This window comes from Xyrauchen texanus, chromosome 8 (genome assembly GCF_025860055.1).
Source record: "Xyrauchen texanus isolate HMW12.3.18 chromosome 8, RBS_HiC_50CHRs, whole genome shotgun sequence".
In the NCBI taxonomy this organism is placed as follows: Eukaryota; Metazoa; Chordata; class Actinopteri; order Cypriniformes; family Catostomidae; genus Xyrauchen; species Xyrauchen texanus.
Window position 1 is genome coordinate 17,475,052 of NC_068283.1, and position 24,280 is coordinate 17,499,331.

The 24,280-nt window shown below is 41.8% G+C and overlaps 1 protein-coding gene across 2 annotated transcripts in view; it reads left to right on the top strand.

Annotated features, from left to right (window-relative positions):
* LOC127647818 (protein tweety homolog 3-like) overlaps positions 1 to 24,280 on the top strand; it is an 82,043-nt gene that overhangs the window by 13,972 nt on the left and 43,791 nt on the right. For both annotated transcript variants that reach the window (XM_052132295.1, XM_052132294.1), the window contains exon 2: positions 15,878 to 16,047. In XM_052132295.1, the coding sequence (XP_051988255.1) occupies positions 15,878 to 16,047 (170 nt within the window). The remainder of the gene's footprint in view (positions 1 to 15,877; positions 16,048 to 24,280) is intronic.

The following is a 24,280-nucleotide window of genomic DNA, read 5'->3' on the forward strand; positions in this document are numbered from 1 at the left end:
TCACTGCCCTGGATGGCGATTGGGGTTAACGGTGTCTTCTTCCTCCTCCTAAAATCCACAACCATCTCCTTTGTTTTTAAGATGTTAAGTTGGAGATGGTTGTGGTCGCTCCAACCCACAAACTCCTTAATAGTTCTCCTGTACTCCTCCTCCTCACCTCCTTTAATTAGGCCAACCACGACCGTATCTGAAAATTTCTGGAGGAAGCAACTGCCACTATTGTACTGGAAGTCTGCTGTATAGATAGTAAACAGTAACGGGGCCAGCACGGTTCCTTGCGGCACCCCCGTATTACTCAGAATAGTATTAGAAACACTATTCTGCAGACGCACGTACTGTGGTCTACTGGATAAATAGTTCATACACCACTGGACCAATGTTGAATCCAGCTGCATCCTCCTCATCTTCTCACACAACAGTCGGGGCTGGATCGTATTGAAGGCGCTTGAGAAGTCGAAAAAGGTGAATCTCACAGATGCATCAGAGGTGTCCAGATGTGCATGAGTTCTTTGTAGCATGTAAATAAGGGCATCATCCACACCCATGTTGGTCTGGTATGCAAACTGCAACGGATCCACGTAGTTTGACATACAGTCCTTGATGTAAGAAAAGACCTGTCTCTCGAACGTCTTCATGATATGTGAGGTGAGTGCTACAGGTCTGTAATCGTTATGGTTAGATGGATATCTCTTCTTTGGAATTGGAATCAAACAGGATGTTTTCCACAGTTTCGGGACCTTTTGTAGGTGCAGACTTAGATTAAACAGGTATGTAAAAATACCACTCAACTGGGTAGAACATGTCCTCAACAGTCTGGGCCCAATATCATCAGGCCCCACTGCTTTTCCCAGCTTCAGACGGTCCAGTTCACCCTTAACCTGAGATTGATTTAACACCGTTGGTACAGTTAGAGAAAAGTTGGAGTCAAGAGAGGTCTTTTGGGAGATTATGATGTCACTGATGGAAGAAAGGGGAGAGAGGGGAGACGATATCATAGATGGGATGATTGAGGGACGGGAAACAACACCAGGCAGCGGCAGACCAGGTGTGGCGGTCTGATGTGGCATCGGGTTATCAAATCTATTAAAGAATCTGTTCAGATTGTCAGCCAGGTCCTGGTCACCATCAAGTAGCGAACCCCCCTTCTGCTCCATACCTGTGATCTTCCTCATGCCAGCCCAGACCTGCTTCACTCCATCCTGCTGCAATTGTTGTTCTAATTTGCACCTGTATGCTTCTTTCCCCTCCTTAATCTTCACCCTCAGTACTTTTTGGATTTCTTTGACCTTATCCCTATCACCCTCTCTGAAAGCCTTTTTTTTTTCATTTAACAGTACCTTCAAACTGCTGGTTACCCATGGTTTGTTATTTGGGAAACAGCAAATTTCTCTGGAGGGCATGATGTCATCATTACAGAATTTAATATAATGGGTGATGCAATCTGTTAATCCATCAATGTCATCCCCATAGTCCTCACAGAAAACATCCCAGCATGTTGCTTCAAAACAGCACATTAAGGCTTCTTCTCTCTCAGGAGACCAGTATTTTAGTGTTCTGTTAATGACAGGCTGCCTCTTAACAAGTGGCGTGTAGGAGGGAGAAAGATGTACCATATCATGGTCTGATCGGCCAAGAGGTGGCAGTGCAACACATTTGTATGCGTTTTCACGTTAGCATACAAGAGATCCAGGATCTTATCTCCCCGTGTTGTACAATCAACAAACTGCTTAAATGTTGGCAGGGTCTTAGAAAGGGATACATGGTTATAATCACCAGAGAGAAAAATGAACGCGTCTGTATACTTCGCCTGGAGTCGCGCGACAACAGAATGCACTATGTCACAGGCCACCTCCGTATTGGCAGATAAGGTAATAAGTAATAAGGTCTTAAACTCACTGCCAATAGTTCAATGTCCTTGTTACATAACTGTTCCTTAATAGTAGCATGATTGGGATTACACCACTTGTTATTAATGAGCAAAATAAGCCCCCCTCCTTTATGCTTACCACTCGATTCGGCATTCCTATCCGCTCATATCGTCCTGAAGCCGGTGAAGCTAGTCAAGGAATCAGGGATATTGTCCGTCAGCCACGACTCAGTCAGACATATCAGACTGCTCTCCCGATACATTTTCTGGCTCCTGACAAGAGTCTCTAGTTCTTCGAGCTTGTTGGTCAGACAGCAAACATTTCCCATGGTGATAGATGGTAGGGCTGGTTTAAAAGTTTCTTTCCACACTCTTTCTCTAGCCTTCTTATTTCTCTTCACCCCAGCTCTAATTCCACGGTGTCTCCTCCGTAATATTTCCTTCGGGATATCATGTTTAATCCCGAATTTTGAACCTTGTACCAGGTCTAGTAGTTCTCGCCGGTGTATACAAAAGCTGGTGTCTCTCGGCTAATGTTACAGTCCTCTGCCCGCATAAACTTTTCCGATATCAAGTCCATATCAACAATCAATTAATTAATTATCCTCATGAATCCGACGTTAATGATAATAAATAAATAAATATTAAAAATACTTAAAAGCACTTTAAAACAAAACACAATGCTACACAAAGCTGCACGCTACAGGCTGCCAACTCATCGGCGCCAGTCAAGGCAGTGCTCGTAGTGGAAATAAAGAATTTGTGCGCCTCTTGCCTTCCTTGGTTGTGGAAGCTCTCTTTCCAGAATCGAACCATGATTCCCTGTATCCCGTGGTCACCATGGTAGGTGCCTAAAGTACCATCGAAAGTTGATAGTCCAGACATTCAAATGAGTTTTTACTGCTACGCAGGGTGCGCGATCAGCCATAGTTAGACTCAAAGTGGACTACGTCAGACATGCTTGTGTAGCGTCTCGGGTGCGTTATGTCATAAACATAAAATGTTTAGGTCACTGTGTCAAGTTAAATATAGTTTAATACTCAATCTTTAAACACATCTTGAGATCACTTAGTTCGGATTTGCGCTCCAAGTGTTTTGAACGCAAGAACGTAATGCATGTTTGTGGTGTTCTGCCTACTGAAGTGTTTTCTTCACTGTATAAACTGCTTGTTGCTCATACAGCTGAAATTTGTGGTTTCAGCTGTTTCACCAGTTTTTTTGTAGTACCACCAAAAAAACTGGTGGTACTACAAGCTTGCATTTCTCAGGAATCTTCCTTATTATGGTCCAGGGGCATGCAATTAATTAATTGCGTTTTTTATGCGTTATTTTTTGTAAAATTAATCACACTGAATTAACGCGTTAAATTGACAGCCCTAATATATATATATTTCTCAGTAGAAAGATAGCCATCTACACGGAGATATTTCTTCCGATTTTGCAGTGCGCAAGAGTCTTTCACTATAGAAACCACAATGTCCTCTGCCATTTTAAACAGCACGTCCTCTCCAATGTGGAAACTCCTTTAAGAGGTGAGCGCCTTGAGTTGGGTAATGAATCAGTCTGTTGTGTCTCTCAGCTGTGATGAGCCTTAATGCTGAAGCTATTTCCTAGTAGTGTTGTAGTAATACGTGCCATCACAGAGTGTTGATGTATGTAAAGTCTGGCTGACCCGGATTCTCTTCACGTCACCTAACTGGCTCATATTACACACAAAAATTATCTTTTGCCATCAGGTGCTGGCTAACATATGTAATGTAAAAAAAGAAAAACATGTAAAGAGAGACACAGGAACTCTTAACACATATGCACTGCTCTTACACTTTAGAACCCCACAAACACAAGCCGAGTGATACACACAGTGAAGCATCCGAGTGCTGATGATGTGAGACCATCAGTGCTCATGGGACGTCTCATCCAATCAGATTCAAGGACCAGAACTAACTGGTGTGTGTGTGTGTGTGTGTGTGTGTGTGTGTGTGTGTGTGTGTGTGTGTGTGTGTGTGTGTGTGTGTGTGTATATATATATATATATATATATATATATATATATATATATATATATAAGGCTGTCAATCGATTAACAATTTTAATCAAATTAATTACACAGTGTGCCAATTTAGTAATCAAATTAATTACAATAAATCGCATATATAAATATTTCCTGAGAAAGCCCCTCAAATAACAATAATTCAATATATAAACATTAAATAATTATAATTATATTTACATAATTACATAAAAATATCTATATAAAATACTTCTGAAATAGTTTTGATTTGTGCTCCATAAAACTGTGTTATCCTTGTGTTGTGCTGTCTGCAAAAGGGTTGGTTTGTTCTCTGTATAAGTTGCGAGTTGCCTATGCAGCTGATGTTTCACTTACTGCCCCCTGGAGAAAACAGGTGGTACTTCAACCTTGAATTGCTAAGGAATCTTCCTTTTTACAGTCCGGAACATGATTAATTGCATTCATTTTCTTAATGTTATTTTTAATAACTGTGGTCTTGGTTGTTTTATATCCCTGTAAGCAAACAGGGACAGATCATATATTACTGGGAAACCCGCCATGGCAATAATTAGTTTCTCTTCGGAACTAATGTTTGGTGGGAACCAAAGTTTACACTGTTGTGTTCTCTAGACTTCGCTAGAGCGGAGCACTTCTATATTCCAATAGCTGCGTCACAGCTCATTACCATAATGTTGACTGCACTTGAACTTTCATCTGATGCCCACACCGCCCAAGACTCGCCACGCCGCTTCTCGCCGCCGAGAGACGCTGGCTGTCATTGAAAATGAATGACTTCCGGTCAATTTGACGCTCTTGACGCCTCTGGTGTGAACGCACGGTTACTGGCTTACTACATAATATTACATTGCTTTTGTTGCACTGCTTTGTGGAGCACATTGAGATTCCATACATGTAGAATACTTCCTGTCTCTGTAACATGGCTGGATAAAGGATGGTGCATATTTTGCAAATATCAAGACTATGGCCTACAGCCAGGAGCACTTCAGCACAGTGACCTTGTGTTCGAAATGCTGCTGTTGTTCTTGGGTAGTGGTTTTACCCTCGAGGGTTTCTCTATGTTACGCCCTGATTCAACACATGGAAAGAGGGAGATCCATTAAGATAATCTGCAGAAGTTTACAGTCTGTTTAGAAAAAGCTGAGTCTGGGTCTTTTCCTGTTAGCAGCAAAAGGAGAAACGTGGCAGGATTGAAATCTTGGTAATTACATTGACCTGCTTGGCACAAGATCTCAGAGGAAGCCCAAAACATAGGTGCTTTGTTTTGTCAAGTGCCAACTGAGTTGTGTCTCTCTAATTGAATAGGGAGCCTTTAGAAAAGACATAGTATTAAATGCAACATTTCAGTGGATTTTAATCTTTCATTGACTGGCATTCCCATGCTGCCCTTGAAGAAGGCTAATGTAATGTTTTGTTTGTTTGAATCTGGCATTTTCTCAATTTACTGCCATATCTATGGGAACTAATGTTAGAACATTTCTCCCAAGTTCACATTTGCTGTGCTGTCCACATTGAAATGACACTAAATCATCCTTCAAACCTCTCATTACTTCCGCTATCTTTTAATAATGCAGATAATTAAATTGCGTAGTATTCAAGGATTTAAAAAAAATAAATTAAGTTGCAGCATTCTGCAGAGTACACTGAATGATCTAATAGGTTCTGCACAGACTTTGTTAAATCATTTTATATAAACACATTATGAAATGTTGTCAGCTATGCGGTTCTGGCAATAGCTGTTTTTTGTAAATGAGGGTATTTAAACACTGATTAATCATATCAAGAGGGCTGGCCAATCTCCCAGATGGGCTTGACACCAAGTCACAGATTTCCTCATCTTCCATTTTCACTTCACCCACCATCATCATCATTCACACCTCATTTGCTCAGAGTATATGTAACATGGCTCCATTGTTGTTTTGGATGCATTGGTAATTGAAGTGTTCTTGGTATTGGCTTGGATTTTTGATTAATCATGGCAATTCACTCAATTCAGTTAGTTCAACTGATTCAGTTTGTGAATCAGTTGAATTATTGAGAACAATTGTTTTAAAATAATTAATTGACTACTTTCGAAGACTGTTATACTACTATTCTCTTGGCCTATGTGCCGAAAATGTTTCTGTTTTGATTATCTTAGTGACCAGTAAACATTTGTATATTGTTTTATCCCTAAAACAAGGCTGTTGGTTTACTCCCAAGCATCATCTTTTGAGGTGTGGTCACACTAGACATTGCGCATTATTCACTCCCATTCAAACACTTCTGAACGTAGGAGACTGTAAATACAAGCTCATTCAAGGAAATTAGACATTCGCCCCGAACTAAAGTTCACTGTAGGTGAACTCTGACCTGTGAATCCAGATGACGAGAAGACATGTGACCAGTAGAAGACTGAATCGTCACATGCTGACCTTGCCTAATCTTCTCCAAAGAAAATGTAAATTAAGCTTAGTTACGACTTAACATTTTCCAGTGAGATTAGTGTTTGTCTAGTGCTTTAAATGCAATTCACTATCCAGCATCCCAGTCAACATTCTGTTATTTTTGTTCAATGTCATTTTGCAAAGATGTGAACACAGAGAAAGATTCCGAAGAACTCACAAAAGATCCTTTTCTCTTGATGTGCCACTGTGAATAGTGGACATTGTGCTTTTGTTATTGAATTTTTTTCACAGTCCGTACAGCTAAATCGTGTTTCTAATATTAGAACACTGTTTAGCATTTGCCCACAGGGACTGAATTGTTTTGCTTATTGAAATTGATTTCCAATTATTCTCTATCATACAGAAATGTAAATCAGGAATTAAATAATAGACATCCACAAAATTGAATGCCACCACAGGAAAGGAACTGCAGATCATTTGAAATGTAAAACACTTCTATAAGAAATCTCCACTAAATGTCTTGAGTTGTTTCATTGCATTATCCTTTATTGGAGTCACTGCAGTTTTAATTGTGTTAATATTTTAACTAATGGTTTGGTAGTCTCAGAAAGACAGATTTTTGTAATATTGTCATAAAGACCCCTGACCTGCATGTAAAATGGCCAACCATAGTTAGGATCTAAACACAACTCCGTTTCCCAATGGACTGCTAAAAATGTGCACTCTGACACACTGGGCTGCATAATTAATCGAAAAACCAATAATGATTACTGCTGCCACGATTATGTAATTGTGAAACATGACAATTACAGCGTTCAAGTTAAGTCTGCTCCTGTTGCGTCTATGGTTTCTATTTACAATGTGTATTTGTAGCTGTTGAGTATTGTAACCAATCACCGACATGTCCATTGAGCAAAGAAACTGCAATGGTAAATCAGACGTTTACATTAGATCGTAATACGCAAGTTTTAAACAGTCTAATGCCCAGATTCTTGCTTTACATTTCACCTTTGTTTGTGGTGGCACAGGAAAATTAATACACAAGAAACATCACTTGACACTTGAAAAGTAGCTGTAGAACAAAATTGAAAAGCACTTTGGAATTATTTTGGATTCACTACATGTTGCGCTGCTCACTTGCAATGTAGATGGTAAATTCACTGCAAATGAGCAACATGACAAAACTTAAATGCTCCCGTTCTAAATGAGGCATAGACATGGTTTAAATAATTGATTTAAGCTGATTAGATAGCTTTGTTTTTAATAAGATCATTCTCAAGAGTGGAGAACTCTGTGCGGATTGTCAGTGAGCTTGTGCTGAACTGCAGGTCTCAAACAGTGTAAACCTGCAGTGAGTGACAGCAGTCATTGTAATGGGAGAGTTTGTCTCATTGCACGATTTCTGTGTATGATTTATTAAAATGAAATAACAGGTTAATTTGGTCATTAAGATCCTTGCCATTTTTGGGGATTTCCGCCTGGATTTGGCCTACCCAAATTAAAAAGCTTCCCATTCCCACAGACTTTGGCCTAAATACACAGTTTTGGTGTCATTTTACAGGAAGCCCTTTGAAGTTGCATAAAACACTGCTAAAAAAAAAAAAAAAATTAAATATATGTTGTCTGAACAGTAATAACTCTCTTAAAAAAAGAGGCGCTTTTTTATTTTTTTTATATAAATTCATTTTTGAAAGTGTATGTAACTCAAGCCCTGTTTGCCATAGCAGCATGCAGACAGTTTTGGCTGTTTCCACTAGATGTCAGCAAATACCTGAAAAAGGAATTTTGTCTGTATCATGTTTTATTTAATATCTATTTAAATGTATCTGAAGGGAGGAATATTACCTTTTTTTGGTGTACTTTCCGCCTACCCAAATCTAAAGTCTCCCCATACCTATATACAGTGCTATAAATGCAAAATCCCAGTGTAATTTTACAGAAAACCCTTTGTCATTACATAAAACACTGTTGAAAGTAGTAAATATGTGCTCAGGTGTCTGGTGAGACGTGTCGGTGTGTTTTGCGCACGTAACCTACCTAGTGATCACTTCACAGTCAGGATGCAATATCACAGCCCCTGATTGGTCTATTTGATCTTGAGAGACATTGCCGGAAAGCGGAGGGTCTAAGCTTTACGGCAATATATGCTTTATCCGGATCGGATGTTTACATATTTTCCTGGATTGTTGAATATCATATAACATTACTTTGTGGTGTTTCTGCACTCGTGTGACATATCGAGGGATTACTTGGGCACACAACCACAGAAAACACTGAAAAACGGCTCATTTTGCAGAGAATAACCTAAGGTAAAGGATTATGTAGCATTTGTGGCTAACTGTGCTGTCTAGTGCGAGTAGCACGGCAAATATTCAATAATTTCACTTGTATGTTTACAAATGTTGATTGTATACCTCATGATTCATTCGAAGTGTATTAGATATGTGATTATACCTCAATAAAAAGACTTATTGGAACTTCTTACTGGCAATGAGAGCTTTCATTTGATACATGGTTTGTACATGTGCGTCATATTTGAGCGATATGAGACCTATATGTATTCAAAAACGCACATAATTATGACACGACTTTTGATGGTTGGAACTATGTAATTTATTGTAAATAAGTTACTTAGTGTAAAACAATTGCCAAAGTGATGCATATCTCAAGAAAGTAGACATTCTAAGCTTTCAAATGGTACCAGATATGAGCTCATAACTCCTCCGCATACATTTAAAATTTGAAGTACATTATTACTGACGTAATTTTAAATCCCGGATCCAGGATCGTGGATTTTAACTGGATTTTAATAAGTAGGCCAATGTGAATTTGATTTTAAAATTGATTCAATAATTCAGCTTAACTGTCTGTTATAATTTTCTCCTTATTTACAACTTGACAGTCAAAGTTAAAATAAAAAAAACTGTGTTAATCAACCTTAGAATAATACACAGTTTCACGTTATGCCACATTTCAGTCTGACATGTTGTCCAATATTATTATAAACTTTCTTTAAGATACTCAAGATCTTTTCAAAGCAGAAAATATTACATCATTTTAGAGGAAAACAAATATGCAATAAAAATATCACTTCTTACAGAAATATATTTCAAATATATTTATAAACACTTCTTGCAAAAAACAAAAAAAAGACAGAATTAATGCAGAGCGCATGTTTTGGCTTTCATAATATACTTTATTGTGCTTCATTTTAAGTTGGTAAAACAGATTGTTTATATTACCACTAGTGATTATCGTCGGGTCACACAGTTTGCAGATAAAATTTTTCGAATCAGTGTCTGCTTTTGTGAACCTACACCACAGATGTCGCACCTGTTTTAACAACAAGCTGCCCTTCATTTTCTTAACTTTTCTATTGATCATATCAGTAATAATTAATCAAATGATGAAGTACATTTGTGCGGCTAAGTCAAGTGCACCATGGCATGTTAAAGAGATGATTCAGGTGTCTGGATCACGGTGATGCTGTCTAGGTAGAGTGTCTCAGTTCACGATGGACTGCTGCATCCTTCGCTGTAGAGCGCTCAGAATCAGCCCTCAAAATCATTATTGCAAATAATCAGCAAAGAGTTTGTGTGTGCTTTTGCACCATTGCCTGATCTGCATAATTCCTTTAGCGAGTCTGCTGTTAAACCAGCGTGCACAGATTTTACTGGCTGCAATTAATTCCCCCGCTCGAGCCTGGATTCAGTCTTACGTGAAGCGTGCCCACTGATAGATATGCTCGTGTTGCGTACATGGATATTTATATATCGCGATAAATACAATATAGCAAAATATCTCTGGTTTTAGTCTCACATGATGCGTGCCCACTGATAGATATGCACGTTCTGTGCATATGGATATTTACATATAGCGAGATACACTCACCTAAAGGATTATTAGGAACACCTGTTCAATTTCTCATTAATGCAATTATCTAATCAACCAATCACATGGCAGTTGCTTCAATTCATTTAGGGGTGTGGTCCTGGTCAAGACAATCTCCTGAACTCCAAACTGAATGTCAGAATGGGAAAGAAAGGTGATTTAAGCAATTTTGAGCGTGGCATGGTTGTTGGTGCCAGACGGGCCGGTCTGAGTATTTCACAATCTGCTCAGTTACTGGGATTTTCACGCACAACCATTTCTAGGGTTTACAAAGAATGGTGTGAAAAGGAAAAACATCCAGTATGCGGCAGTCCTATGGGCTGAAAATGCCTTGTTGATGCTAGAGGTCAGAGGAGAATGGGCCGACTGATTCAAGCTGATAGAAGAGCAACTTTGCCTGAAATAACCACTCGTTACAACTGAGGTATGCAGCAAAGCATTTGTGAAGCCACAACACGCACAACCTTGAGGCGGATGGGCTACAACAACAGAAGACCCCACCGGGTACCACTCATCTCCACTACAAATAGGAAAAAGAGGCTACAATTTGCAAGAGCTCACCAAAATTGGACAGTTGAAGACTGGAAAAATGTTGCCTGGTCTGAGTCTCGATTTCTGTTGAGACATTCAGATGGTAGAGTCAGAATTTGGCGTAAAAAGAATGAGAACATGGATCCATCATGCCTTGTTACCACTGTGCAGGCTGGTGTTGGTGGTGTAATGGTGTGGGGGATGTTTTCTTGGCACACTTTAGGCCCCTTAGTGCCAATTGGGCATCATTTAAATGCCACAGCCTGCCTGAGCATTGTTTCTGACCATGTCCATCCCTTTATGGCCACCATGTACCCATCCTCTGATGGCTACTTCCAGCAGGATAATGCACCATGTCACAAAGCTCGAATCATTTCAAATTGGTTTCTTGAACATGACAATGAGTTCACTGTACTAAAATGGCCCCCACAGTCACCAGATCTCAACCCAATAGAGCATCTTTGGGATGTGGTGGAACGGGAGCTTCGTGCCCTGGATGTGCATCCCACAAATCTCCATCAACTGCAAGATGCTATCCTATCAGTATGGGCCAACATTTCTAAAGAATGCTTTCAGCATCTTGTTGAATCAATGCCACTTAGAATTAAGGCAGTTCTGAAGGCGAAAGGGGGTCAAACACAGTATTAGTATGGTGTTCCTAATAATCCTTTAGGTGAGTGTGCACTACAGTATATAGCAAAATCTCTATCGACTGACACTTTTTATCATTGCCACGATATATACAGTCATATTGCCCAGCCCTAGTACCAAGTAACTCGATCAATTTAAATCGGCTGTTAATAAGTTTGAATATTAAGTATGTCATATTGTTGACTGTATGTAGATCAAAATGTATTGCATCTCTGATGGTAGTTTTTGATTTTATGTGTGTTAAATGTGTAGGGATGTGTATTTATCAACCTGTTTCATGTCACACAGACGTATTGAATCAAGTAAATACTTGTTTTAACAGTGGTTCAGAAAGAACCTTTATATAATTGGTCTATACCATAGATATCCCTTTAAAAAAACTTTAATTAGGCCCGACATTAACAAACATTTTTACTACATTTACTACTTATTTACATTTATAACATACATTTCATTTACTAAATATCCACCATTGAAATCTGTTACTCCAAAGAACCACCCAATTGCCTAATTTGGGATGTCATGGTAATTTAATCTTTTATTCGACAGTAATAATCACAATTACAATATCATTGGCAATAGTCAACAGTTATGATTTTTGACATAACCTTGCAAACCTACTGATACTTAAGTTGCATATTCAGATTAGAACTTCTATAGAATCTCAAGCAACTTGCCATTTTTGTGTGCAGTATGCAAAGAGTGTTTGGGAAACCCTTTTGAGCATCCACGTGACATACATCTCGTCATCAGCAGATTGCTTAAGCACTGAACATGTGCAGCCCGATTTTTCTAATCCCACATATTTGAACGTACAGAATGCACATGTGGCTGGAATTATTTGCACAAATTAGTGGGTCCACAAGGTGGCAACACTCACATGTGAGCCATTGTTGTCATGAAGAAGTGCTAGAAGAATATATAATCGGCAGTAAACAACAGAAGACGGAGGTGAGAACACGTGTGTGGGCAGGTCAGGAGATACCTCTTTTTTTGGAGTTCTATAACTCCAGTTTGAAGGAATATATAGGCATCTTTATAGGTCTAAACTATGTCCGGTTTATCATAGCAGTCTTGGCGAGAATCAACCAACCGCCTGTGTATGCACGAACAGTCATATGAAGTACACTATAACAGGCTGTACGCAAACGCTGAGCGTTCACATCAAAATCAAAATATACTTTAGGCTAGAATTGTAAAATTTCCATTGTGGTTATTTTTATCTGTCATTATTTTCTTTTGCATTTTTTTCAGCATTGAAGAGTACCTTTACTGTCATGGAGCTCTCTCTCTCTGTCTCTCCCTCCCTCCCTCCCTCCCTCCCCCTCTCATGCACACACATATAGTTCCTGATGAGAGATGTGATTGTGCTAAAATTACCTTAGGAATTATTAAATAACTTGCATTTTAAACTTGAAACTATTTAACATCTAATATAGTTGCCAAAAGGCTATATCCGGAATTGGATGATAAATCACAGTGACGAGCTGACCTACAGATTTCTTCTTTGCATATCCAACAGGTATGTTCATGGTTTTTATAGGAATATTGTTTGTCTATCCACAAGCTAACCGCTCCAGAGTTTGTTTGCAATTGGACTGAAACCACCTTGTCCCGGTGTCTACTGTAATGTTAGTGAAGGAAAAAAGGGCAGAAAAAAACGCTTGGTGACAGAACCACTATGGATTTCAATCAGTGTTTGTGATGATATGCAGTTGAGTGCTATGAAAATATTCAAATCTGCTTGACTACTTGTCAGTTCTTCAGTAAAAGAAGAAATTCATTGGTCACTTGACGAGAACACATGACCCCGCCTTGGCGATAGAACAATTTTTTTAGAACAGTTTTGGTGTGCTTTTCCATTGCTGGAACCATTATGTAGGAATGTATTATGTATTAATGATGTTGGATGGTTCTTCTGGTAATTATTAAGCTTAATAATACATATTTAGAGCATCTTATGAATTTATCTGAAACTTGACAGTAATGAGCTAATTTGAGTGTAGCTTACCTGTCGAAAAGCAACTCAGCAAGTTCTGTGTCTCCATCAAACCTCAAAAACACCCTCAATGTCCTCCTCCTTGTAAATGTGACACCAAAATTCACTCTGGTTTCACTCCATTCTGTCTCTGTGTCTTTTAGCAAGTCTTTGCCAAAAAGTCTCTTTCTAGCTCAACATATAGTGTGAGTTTGGGGCATGGCTACTTGTGTCAGTTGGGAGAATATGAACAATCATGGCAGACATGTACAGAGAAAAAAATACATTTTGGCAAAGCTAAATTTATTTTTTTCTCTGTACATGTCTGCCATGATTGTTCATATTCTCCCAACTGACACAAGTAGCCATGCCCCAAACTCACACTATATGTTGAGCTAGAAAGAGATGTTTGAGGCTGAGCGGGCCCTTCAAAATATAAACATCTATGTTTTTATAGTGACTGAGAGGTTCAGTGTTTATACTTTTGGGGGAGGTAAACCCACAAATGTCTTACTTTTAGTTGTCAATGAACAATAAACTAGGATAGTCAAAAGTATTTTGACATCAAAATGTTACATACTTCCCCTTCAACTCAGTAGGGAATTCCCAGTTTCAAGTGAATAATGACTTTCCACTGAGAGATGCTAATGCACGCTTAATTTCTCTCTGCCTATCTGGCGATTGTTAATGAACTGCACACCTGAAAATCATTTAAAAAATCGGCTAGTGTGATGCCGACTTAAAAGAATTGGGCAACGTGGCTGTTGGTGAAATACAGTTTTTAGTAATCCTACAGCTAATGCCCATATAGCATTACTAAATGTGCTTTTAAGACTTGCGTGGTCTTCCAGTCTGACTTGTTGAGCCAAAACTTCTACTCTGGCTCTTTTGAACTGACACAATGGTTTTCCCAGCTCTCCTACAATCACATGTTGAGCTTGACAGACAACTTGGCACAAGTTGAAAGCCGTATGGAAACTTTGCAATTTGGGAGATTTTTAAATGCTTACATGAAAGTTCTGTGTGGCCATGGAGATTTACTTGTCAATCGCAGGCCATCATGGGCCTCTGTATTTGAGCTTGTCCCCTGGAAATCAGGGACACTAGAACTGGTTCAGTTTTGAGGAATTTGATGCTCTTAAAGTACTTAATCCCTGTGTGGTTGTCACAACAAGATTGTCAGAGTGTGTGTCTTAACCGAGAATAGCTCTGACCTCATTATACACCAAACTTCCCCTGCAGGTGATTTGACATGTGAGCAGCAGTGGGAGATTCAGCTTAGAGCGGCCCACTCACAGTTTACAATTTTAAAAAGAACAGTTATGAGGTGTCTGTTATTAGGTTTGTCTTTATTATAAAAACCAAAGAATCATAAAACCTAAGGTGAAGTAGGTCAGAAAGCTGAAATGATCAGTCACCACTAATAATCTTGTGATATTTTGAGTTGAGAAACAAAATGAATAATTCAAATGTGCTGTCATATGGTTATTGCTCTGTAAATATTGCTTTTCTGTTATTGGGCGTAACATTCTGAACATGGTGAGTAATGGTTCCAGTAGCATTTCCAATTGAGCATGGTTCATTATGTTATGGTTACAAATTTCTACTAAACTGTGCTGGTGGAACACCTGCAGTGACATGGCCATTCACTATTGGTCATTTGCCCAGTCAGTCCGTTCCAATCCTGATTCCACAGTACCACAGTGGAAAAAGTAACTGTAATCATGTCAACAAGTCCAGATCTTACAAGAACCTTTTGGCCTCATGGTGGAACAACAGCTAATGTGTAACATAAGGGTAGTATAATTTTGTGTTCAATTAATTGTTGGAGCCATGGACCCAGTGATTAGCACACATACTGTGACACAGTTGTTTGAATTTGGCTCATAATATTCTATAAAAAATCCTATAAAAAAAAAAAAGATGGCCCCATACAATGATGTGTATTCTGTATGTTTTTGATGTTAATAGTATTTTCCTGTTTTCCAGCTTAATGTGGATGGACATTTATATATAAAACTTTCCCAGAAAACTGTATACAGAACCACAGAGCCAACACTTTATGAACATTGCCATGTTTTTTTTAGCATCCAGACCGGCCCAACGAAACATCCTGGACTCAGTCATTGGCATGTGTTTGGGGCATTGCTGTATTTTTCTTTTGAAAGTACCTAAACCGATTATGCTTAATAATGCAGCAATGTATATGGTTATGTAAATGCTTAAAAAACATATAGTGGAAATAAACGGGTTAAGCACAAAACGATTATCCTAAATACATATTTACCCATTACTCCAATTTTGCTCTGCATGTAAACACATGATTCTTTCCAGTTATGCAATGTGTTGTGCGCATGCCTGTTTACATTTTTACATTAAAAGCAGGGAATAATTGGTTTATTTAAAATCTCATGTAAACACGGTTGTCTTACGTTGTCGGTTTTCTTGAATAAGCAGATTTTTTATATTCATCCCAAGCGTATTGCTTTTGAATGTAAATGCACTCATTGACCTGTGGTCTTTTCTCACGTCCTCTCTTGTAGTCCATCCTGCTACTGGGCGGCATAGCTTTGGCATGCTTGGCTCTGGACCTCCTCTTCCTCCTCTTCTACTCGTGCTGGCTGTGCTGCCGCCGCAAGAAGAGCGAAGAGCAGCCCAATGCAGACTGCTGCTGCACTGCCTGGTGCGTCATCATTGCCACCCTCGTCTGCAGGTGAGTCTAGACTTGTCCTTCTAACTCTTGCAAGTGGGTGTGGTCTCCTGTTTTGACACCTTCACATTTTTGTCTGGTAACGGCTTTATCGGTATCTCAGGCTGAGATTGACACACGCAGTTACTTGTTTGAGATCTGTTCCCCAATGATGTCTAACTGTCCCATAGCTCGCTCTTCTTTGAGATGCTTTTATCAAGTGTATCTCAGCTAGCAAAACCCATTCTGCTTAATGGAGTGTGAAGGAAGTAGTGGTGCATTGTATGAAAGGCTGCGGGGTTTAATTTCTGGAAGGGAACTTTTTTCTGCACTAATCTCTCTGTAGTTCATTTAGAGATGTCCCTAGGTTATGGTGTGTTGTTTTAACATCTCTGCCACTGCTGGCTGCAGGCTGTGGTTTAATTCCCCCTATAATCCCAGGTGAGATTACTTTAACTCATAAGAGGTGTCAAAGGCTAATGAAAGGGTTATCCTAGATAGGCCTGTCGCAATAATCGTCTGATTTGTTATTTGATCTAACCATGGTTATTTTAGCTGTGATTATTGTACACTTCAAATTCCAATCACATTATAATGCCCACATAAAGTACTATTACCGTTTGGGGGAGTGTTTGTAATATGTAAAGTGAGTTTGTATAGTCTATCATTGCTTTCAGTACACAAGCAAAAATATGCCATGGTTGAGAATGAATCGGTTACCTAACGTAACCTCGGTTCTCGCTAGATGAGGGAACAAGTATTGCGTAAGCTAGCTTACGCTACGGGAAAGATTCATCTTTTCTGAGATATTGAAGCCAAAAAATTATCCTTAATTTTGTATCATTTGTCAACGCAGTGCAGCAACTGCAGACCTTGAGCGGGCTAGCGAGCTCATTGGTTGCTCTGCGGCAACTGCTGCAGCCTATAGACGAACTTGGGCGAACTCGCGTCCAATGAGAGGCGTCCGCACACTTACTGCATCAAAGCCCGCCAAAATGGGCGTGGCTAGAGTGCATATAAGCGTAGTTCGTAGGTTGGAACCCTGGTTTTCATTGACTGAAGTGAAAGTCGCTCGTGGCGCGAGCACGGCCGGCTACGCAATACTCGTTCCCTCATCTAGAGAGAATCGAGGTTACGTTAGGTAACCGATTCGTTCTCTTACGAGAGGTTCTCTCGTATTGCGTAAGCTAGCTTACGCTACGGGAACCCATTGTCAACGCCGTGCGCGCCAAGCATCCACTGCATGAGCCCCGGGGGTGGGGGGACCTGGGAGAGCCCTTGTGAGTGGGGAAATAATATTTGGCCGGCAAGAGTGCGGGCCAGTGTGTGTAATACATAAGCACATAGTGGGAAGGGAACGACAGATCGGCGGTGCCGGTCTGTGTGGAATGAGTCCCATCAGCGCAGCTCACCAGGGGAGCTGTAGCGTATTAAACCGCTAGTAGTTTTGCCTGCAGGGCGGGCACTTCCAGATTGTAAAATCTGACAAAGGTGGAGGGGGAAGCCCAGCCCGCAGCCACACATATGTCGTGAATGGAAATCCCGCTGGACCATGCCCACGATGAGGCCATGCCTCTAGTTGAGTGAGCCCTAATGCCCAACGGGCATGGCAGGTCTTTTGACGCGTATGCGGCAGCAATAGCGTCCATTATCCATCTAGACAGTGTCTGTTTCGAGGCGGCGAGACCTTTGGTGCGCCCTCCGAACGAAACGAAAAGCTGCTCAGAGCGTCTGAAAGAGGCGGAGCGCGCAGTATACAATCTCAGTGCTCTGACTGGGCAAAGGAGATTGGCGTCGCGTTCGCTATCGGATGCTGGCAGCTCCGATATGGAAATGACCTGTGCTCTGAAAGGAGTACCGATCACCTTGGGAACATAGCCGTGTCTAGGCTTTAAAATGACCTTGGAGTCACTTGGTCCGAACTCAAGACACGCAGCGCTGACAGACAGCGCGTGAAGGTCTCCCACACGTTTGACTGATGACAGGGCAGTCAGAAAAACGGTTTTGAGTGAAAGGTATTTCAAATCCACGGATTGAAGCGGTTCGAAAGGGGGGGCTTTCATAGTTTCGAGACTATAGAAAGATCCCAGATAGAAACCGATGGGGGGCGCGGGGGGTTCATCCTTCTAGCTCCCTTGAGGAAGCGGATGACCAGCTCATTTTTTCCCAGTGACTGGCCGTGCAGAGGTTCAGCGAATGCCGCGACGGCCGCCACATACACTTTGAGCGTGGATGGGGATCTGCCCTTATCCAGCAGCTCTTGTAAAAACACGAGCAGCGACAACACCCCACATGTCCGTGGGTCCAGGTCTCTGTCGGTGCACCATTTTGAAAACACAGACCATTTTGACGCATAGAGTCTTCTCGTGGAAGGGGCTCTAGCGTGTATGATGGTGTTTATTACCCCTTCTGGCAGAGCGACGGGTAGTCGTTGATCACCCACGCGTGCAGCGCCCAGCGCTCTGGGTGGGGATGCCAGATCGTGCCGCGAGCTTGAGAGAGGAGATCTGCTCTCACTGGGATCGGCCACGGCGCTGTCAGTGACAGCTGCGTAAGCTCCGGGAACCATGTCTGATTCTCCCAACGCGGGGCTATGAGGAGCACCGAGTGACGCGTTTCCCTGATCCTCTGCATTACCTGTGGCAATAGCGAGACGGGAGGGAAGGCGTAAAGCGGGCGGTTGGGCCAGTCCTGGGCCAGCGCGTCCTCGCATTTCGAGAAAAATATTGGGCAGTGAGAGTTCTCTTCTGACGCAAAGAGGTCTATATCTGCTCTGCCGAATATGCGCCATAACTTCTGGACTGTTTGAGTGTACAGGGACCATTCCCCTGGAGGAATATTGTCTCTGGACAGTCTGTCTGGGCCGTCATTCAGGTGGCCTGGCACGTGCGTCGCCCTCAACGAGCGCAGGTGGCACTGGGACCAACTCGGTATGCGTTTCGTCAGATGGAAGAGGTTCCTGGATCTGACACCGCCCTGACGGTTTAGGTAGGATACCACAGATCTGTTGTGCGAACGGACCAGGACGTGGTGACCCTGAATGACCGGGAGAAAGCACACAAGTGCGTACTCGACCGCTATCATTTCCAGACAATTTTTGTGAAGGAGCTTTTCCTGAACTGACCATAGGCCAAAAACCGGAGAGCCCTCGCAGACCGCGCCCCAACCCGTGTTGGACGCGTCTGTCGAGATGACTTTTCTGCGAGATACAGCTCCCATCGTCACTCCCTGCTGATACCATTCGGCCACTGTCCAGGGCTGCAGAGCTGAAATACAGGTCTGAGTCACCTTGATCGGCTGGCGGCCTGTGGGCCAAGCCCGGCGAGACGCGCGGGTGTTTAGCCAATGCTGAAGCGGGCGCATGCGCAGTAAACCCAGCTGAAGTACTGCTGCGGCTGAGGCCATGTAACCTAGCACTCTCTGAAATTTTTTCAGAGGCGTGAGGCTATTCATCTGAAAGGACGCGGCTAGTCGCTGAACACGGCGCGCGCGCTGTGTAGATAAGCGAGCTGTCATTGCCACGGAGTCTAGTTCTATTCCAAGGAAGGAAATTGCCTGACTGGGCTGTAGTGAGCTCTTGGTCCAATTGACTGCAAGACCCAAACTGTTCAGATGGCTGAGGAGAACTGTTCTGTGAGACAGAAGCTCCGTATGTGACTGTGCCATAATCAGCCAGTCGTCCAAATAGTTCAGAATTCGCAAGCCCTGACTTCGCAGGGGTGCGAGCGCCGCATCCATGCACTTCGTGAAAGTATGGGGTGCTAAAGACAGGCCGAACGGAAGTAAGGTGCATTGATAAAACTGGCCGTCGAAGGCAAATCTCAAGAATGGCCTGTGACGGGGATTTATCTGAATCTGAAAGTAGGCATCTTTCAAATCGAGAGAGATAAACCAGTCCCCCTGGCGCGTATGCGTGAGGAGTTTCCTGATTGTAAGCATTTTGAACGGTCTTTTTGCAAGCACCTTGTTCAAACCCTTGAGATCTAATATTGGTCTGAGGCCGCCGTCTTTCTTGGGAACAAGAAAATAACGGCTGTAAAACCCCGACTCACTCAGCGAAGGCAGCACTTTCTCTATGGCCCTTTTGCACAGAAGGTTTGCTATTTCTGAACGAAGCATGCAGGCTGCTTCCGTGTTCACAATAGTTTCGAGCCGCGCTCTGAAGCGGGGAGGGTGGCGATCAAACTGTAGCAAATAGCCCTGTTTTATTGTGCTTAACACCCATTTGGATATCCCTGGGATAGCTTCCCACGCTTTGAAGCGTAACGCTAGAGGGTGAATGGCCAAATCGCCCTGATTGCTGCACACAGCGCGCTGAACAGAATGTGTGAGCGCGCTTACTGTGCTTATGCATGACTGCTCGCAGACAGCAGGGACAGGCTGTTCTGTGAGTGACTTCCCGATTGAGGTGAATGGGGAAAGAGTCACATCTGTTAAGTGATGCGCGAGCATAGTCACGGGCACGGGACTTACATACAGAGAAGTGTTTGCTGGCCGTGTGACAGAGCGGGCAGAGAATGGGCGCGCGCACGTATTCGTGAGCGCGTTAATTGACTCTAACACTCGAGCGGGCTGTGTCTGCTTTATGTGAGTGGGCTCTGATCGGGACACGGGAAGTGTAATGCTTGTGTGTAGAGGTGAACACTGGATTGTGGGCACATTTTCTACACATAAGGCTGGTCGTGTGACAGAGCGGCCAGAGAAGGGGCACGCGCACGGATTCGTGGGCGCGTTTATTGACTCTAACACTTGAGCGGGCTGTGTTCGCTTTATGTGAGTGGGCTCTGATAGGAACACGGGAAGTGTAATGCTTGTGTGTAGGGGTGAACGCTGGATTGTGGGCACATTTTCTACACATAAGGCATGTTTGCTCTTTACAAGATGGCGGTCTGCGGCGGCTGTCTGAGCGCGATCGAGGGCGGCCGCCATGTTGACACTGAGAAGTCAGACTTCTGCGAGGGCGAGCTCTGCATGCCCCAGTCCCAGGCAGAGAGCGCAGATGATGTGGCGGTCTCCGGCGCTGAGAGGGGCGCGGCATGAAGCGCAAATGGTGCGAGGCATCTTAAAAAAGACGCTCGTTACTCTTTTGTGAAGTTCGTTAAGAACTAGCTTGCTGTAAAAAAGGATACGTTGCCGGATGGCGTAGCTCGCAGGATGGCTGAAGGTGGCGGAGACGGCCGGCTTCTTCGAGCGCTGTCCAAGCTTGCTAGATGCCCCTCGAACGGTGACGCGGCTTCCAGTTCAGAGATGCGAAGAGCTTCGCTGAAGAGATGAAAATCAGGGTTCCAGCCTATGAACTACGCTTATATGCACTCTAGCCACGCCCATTTTGGCGGGCTTTGATGCAGTAAGCGCGCGGACGCCTCTCATTGGACGCGAGTTCGGCCAAGTTCGTCTATAGGCTGCAGCAGTTGCCGCAGAGCAACCAATGAGCTCGCTAGCTAGCCCGCTGAAGGTCTGCAGTTGCTGCACTGCGTTGACAAATGATACAAAATTAAGGATAATTTTTTTGGCTCCAATATCTCAGAAAAGATGAATCTTTCCTGTAGCGTAAGCTAGCTTACGCAATACGAGAGAACCTCTCGTAAGAGAACTCAAGTTAACTCATCTGCTCTGTGGTCGCGCTGCTCTATCCATTGATCTGGGTGATGCACTTTCTGGTTGATATTGCTTTACAGAAAACGGCAGCGCATAATCGGAGATCGAAAGATAGAGGAAGATTGGCCAACACTGAAGTCGTACCAGTGCGACTAAGTTTTGTTTTCGGTAGCACTGGTACGACTTCAGTGTTGGCCAATCTTCCTCTATCTTGGCAGGAAAAACGGTCACAAAATGCGACCATTTTGTTGCAGTCTGGAGCCCTGTGGTTAGTTAAATGTGCTGAGCAGAAACATTGACTGTGTCGTTGACCATAAGTGTGTCACTTGACAAAGTGCTGGACTGCAGTTTAAAATGGGTTTGTGCATGAAAAAGACATTACTCAAGACTAAACACTAGAGTGTTTCTGTGGTATATCACTCTTATTTTATTTTTTCTTCTGAATTGTTCATTGTTCTGTTTTCTTTCAAGTGCACTAAAGTTCATTCAAGATTTCTAAAAGTTCCTCTAATTTAAATAAGAGTTGCATGAGCACAAACCATTGGAAGGATTCATAAATGGACTGAATTGGCAATGCTGGCTTTTGTTGTGATGTTCAGAGCGAAGAGGTAGGACAATGCGAAAGAAAAGAATTTGGTGGGAAAGTTGAGGCTGAGCTATTGTCTGGGGCAACATCCTGTCACAAAAAAAAAAAAAACGTTGCCATGGCATCGCCTTTCCCAGCAGTGCCTAACTTGAGGTTCCTGGCATTATAGCCTAACCGTCAACAGGACTCCCATCCTTTTTCACTGTGACCCCCTATTATCATGAACGGCCCACATGTTTTTGTCCATGTTAACATGTGCTCACTCTTTAGGGAGCTTGTTGGTTATAAGAGAGCGCCTGCTGTGTCTTTTGGTGGGACTCTTGTTCTTTTTAGATATTCATAGTAGAGCTGTTCAAAAGAAAGACAGGTGAGAAGTTTAGAGTATCTTTGCATTACACACTGGACAGTAAAGGTTTGCTATTGTGACTTCATGTTTCTTCATTGTCTTTCAAAAATAATTTTTGTTATCAAAGTGCTCAGAAGCCTTGACTCATGCTGAATGTGAGGAACTTCACATTGACAACAGGTCATAAAGGTTTGGAGTACATGTTGTTTATTGCTGTTTGCAATTGTATTGGAGGGCAGGGTGGTACGATGGCGGAATATCAGCACTTTTTATCCATCTGTGTGGACCTGCACAAATTTTCACCTGGGAAGTTCATGTGTAACGTTGCTCAAGGACTTTTTTTAATGAACCTCAACTTATGTTAAAATGTATATGAAAAAATAAGGGAAAGTATATATTTTGGTGCCTTTTTAGCCATAATTTTTTTATCACCTTTAGTGCCTTAATTGGTGTATTTTAAGTGGTCCTGCAGTGTGACATATATACATTTTTTGAACTACAAATATTCCATGTAGTCTCAATTTATATGAGGCCATAAAAGCTGCATGCATAAAAAAACTAGCCAAATGCTGTATAAACATAGTCTGGATTATAGCATGCATAGAATTGAAATGGCCATTATTCAAGATGTTATAAAGATTTCTCACCCTTTGCTTGTTCGTTATTACATATTTGGTTGTAGCTACAAATAGAATACTCTTAGCTGTATGAACATATTTTGCCATTTTAAAAATCCATTCTGCAGAACTACAGACTTTACTCCACAGTTAAGTCAGAAAATGTGAAAAGGGTGTGCAGATTTCACGTGGGCATTCTTATGTCATGAATACGAGTCCATGGTGAGAGTTTGTCTCACACGTCCTCTAATTTTTTCTTTGAGTCTCTCTCACACTTCCAGTCTCTTTCTATATGACTTACTCCCGTCTCTCTCTCTCTGCTGTGAGTTTGCACATTGCAAGCATCTTTCCCTCCGTGAAAGTCTACTAATGCACATCTGGTCCTGTGGAGAAGGAAAGATATGGAGAACACTTTCTACACCATGCTCGAAGACTCCCTACCGATTCTGCTCACAGGGAGGAAGATGAACCCATTTCCAACACAAACAGCATTAGTAATCATCACACCTGCGATGAACATGACTCAGGATTTCTCATAATGTGATTATAATATTCTCAAAATGTACTGCACTCAGGGTCATTCCTTTTCAAGTATTCCATAATTGTAAAGTTGGTTGCTTGACCATTTGTAATTTTCCAGACAAATTTTGAGTGATTACCTCTGTGTATTGGTTTTGCAAAACCACCAGTTTTTTATTTTTATTTTACTTGGTTTAAACAAGACGGCCATCTTTGTGTCATGGCACACAACGCATTTTGGTTATACAACATTTAGCACATTCTTGTTCCTTAGACTTAGAACTTAAGTCCTAATATAATGCTCAAGATTGTCTCAAAGTTCCACTTTAAGGTCAATTTATTATAAATGCAGTAAAATGTCATTTGTAACGTATTCTAAATACTTTGGATTACTACTTCAGCACTGGTAGATTTTTTTCACTTCTGTTGACTCTAGAAACTCTGCCAGTACAGTAAGATAAAATACACATGTTAAAAATACATTCTCTAAAAAACATAAATATACATAAATAGCAGTGTTGTTTCTAAAACAAGATTAATCTAATTTAGCTTGTTTTAAGGATTTTTAATTTTTTTACAGGAAAACAATAC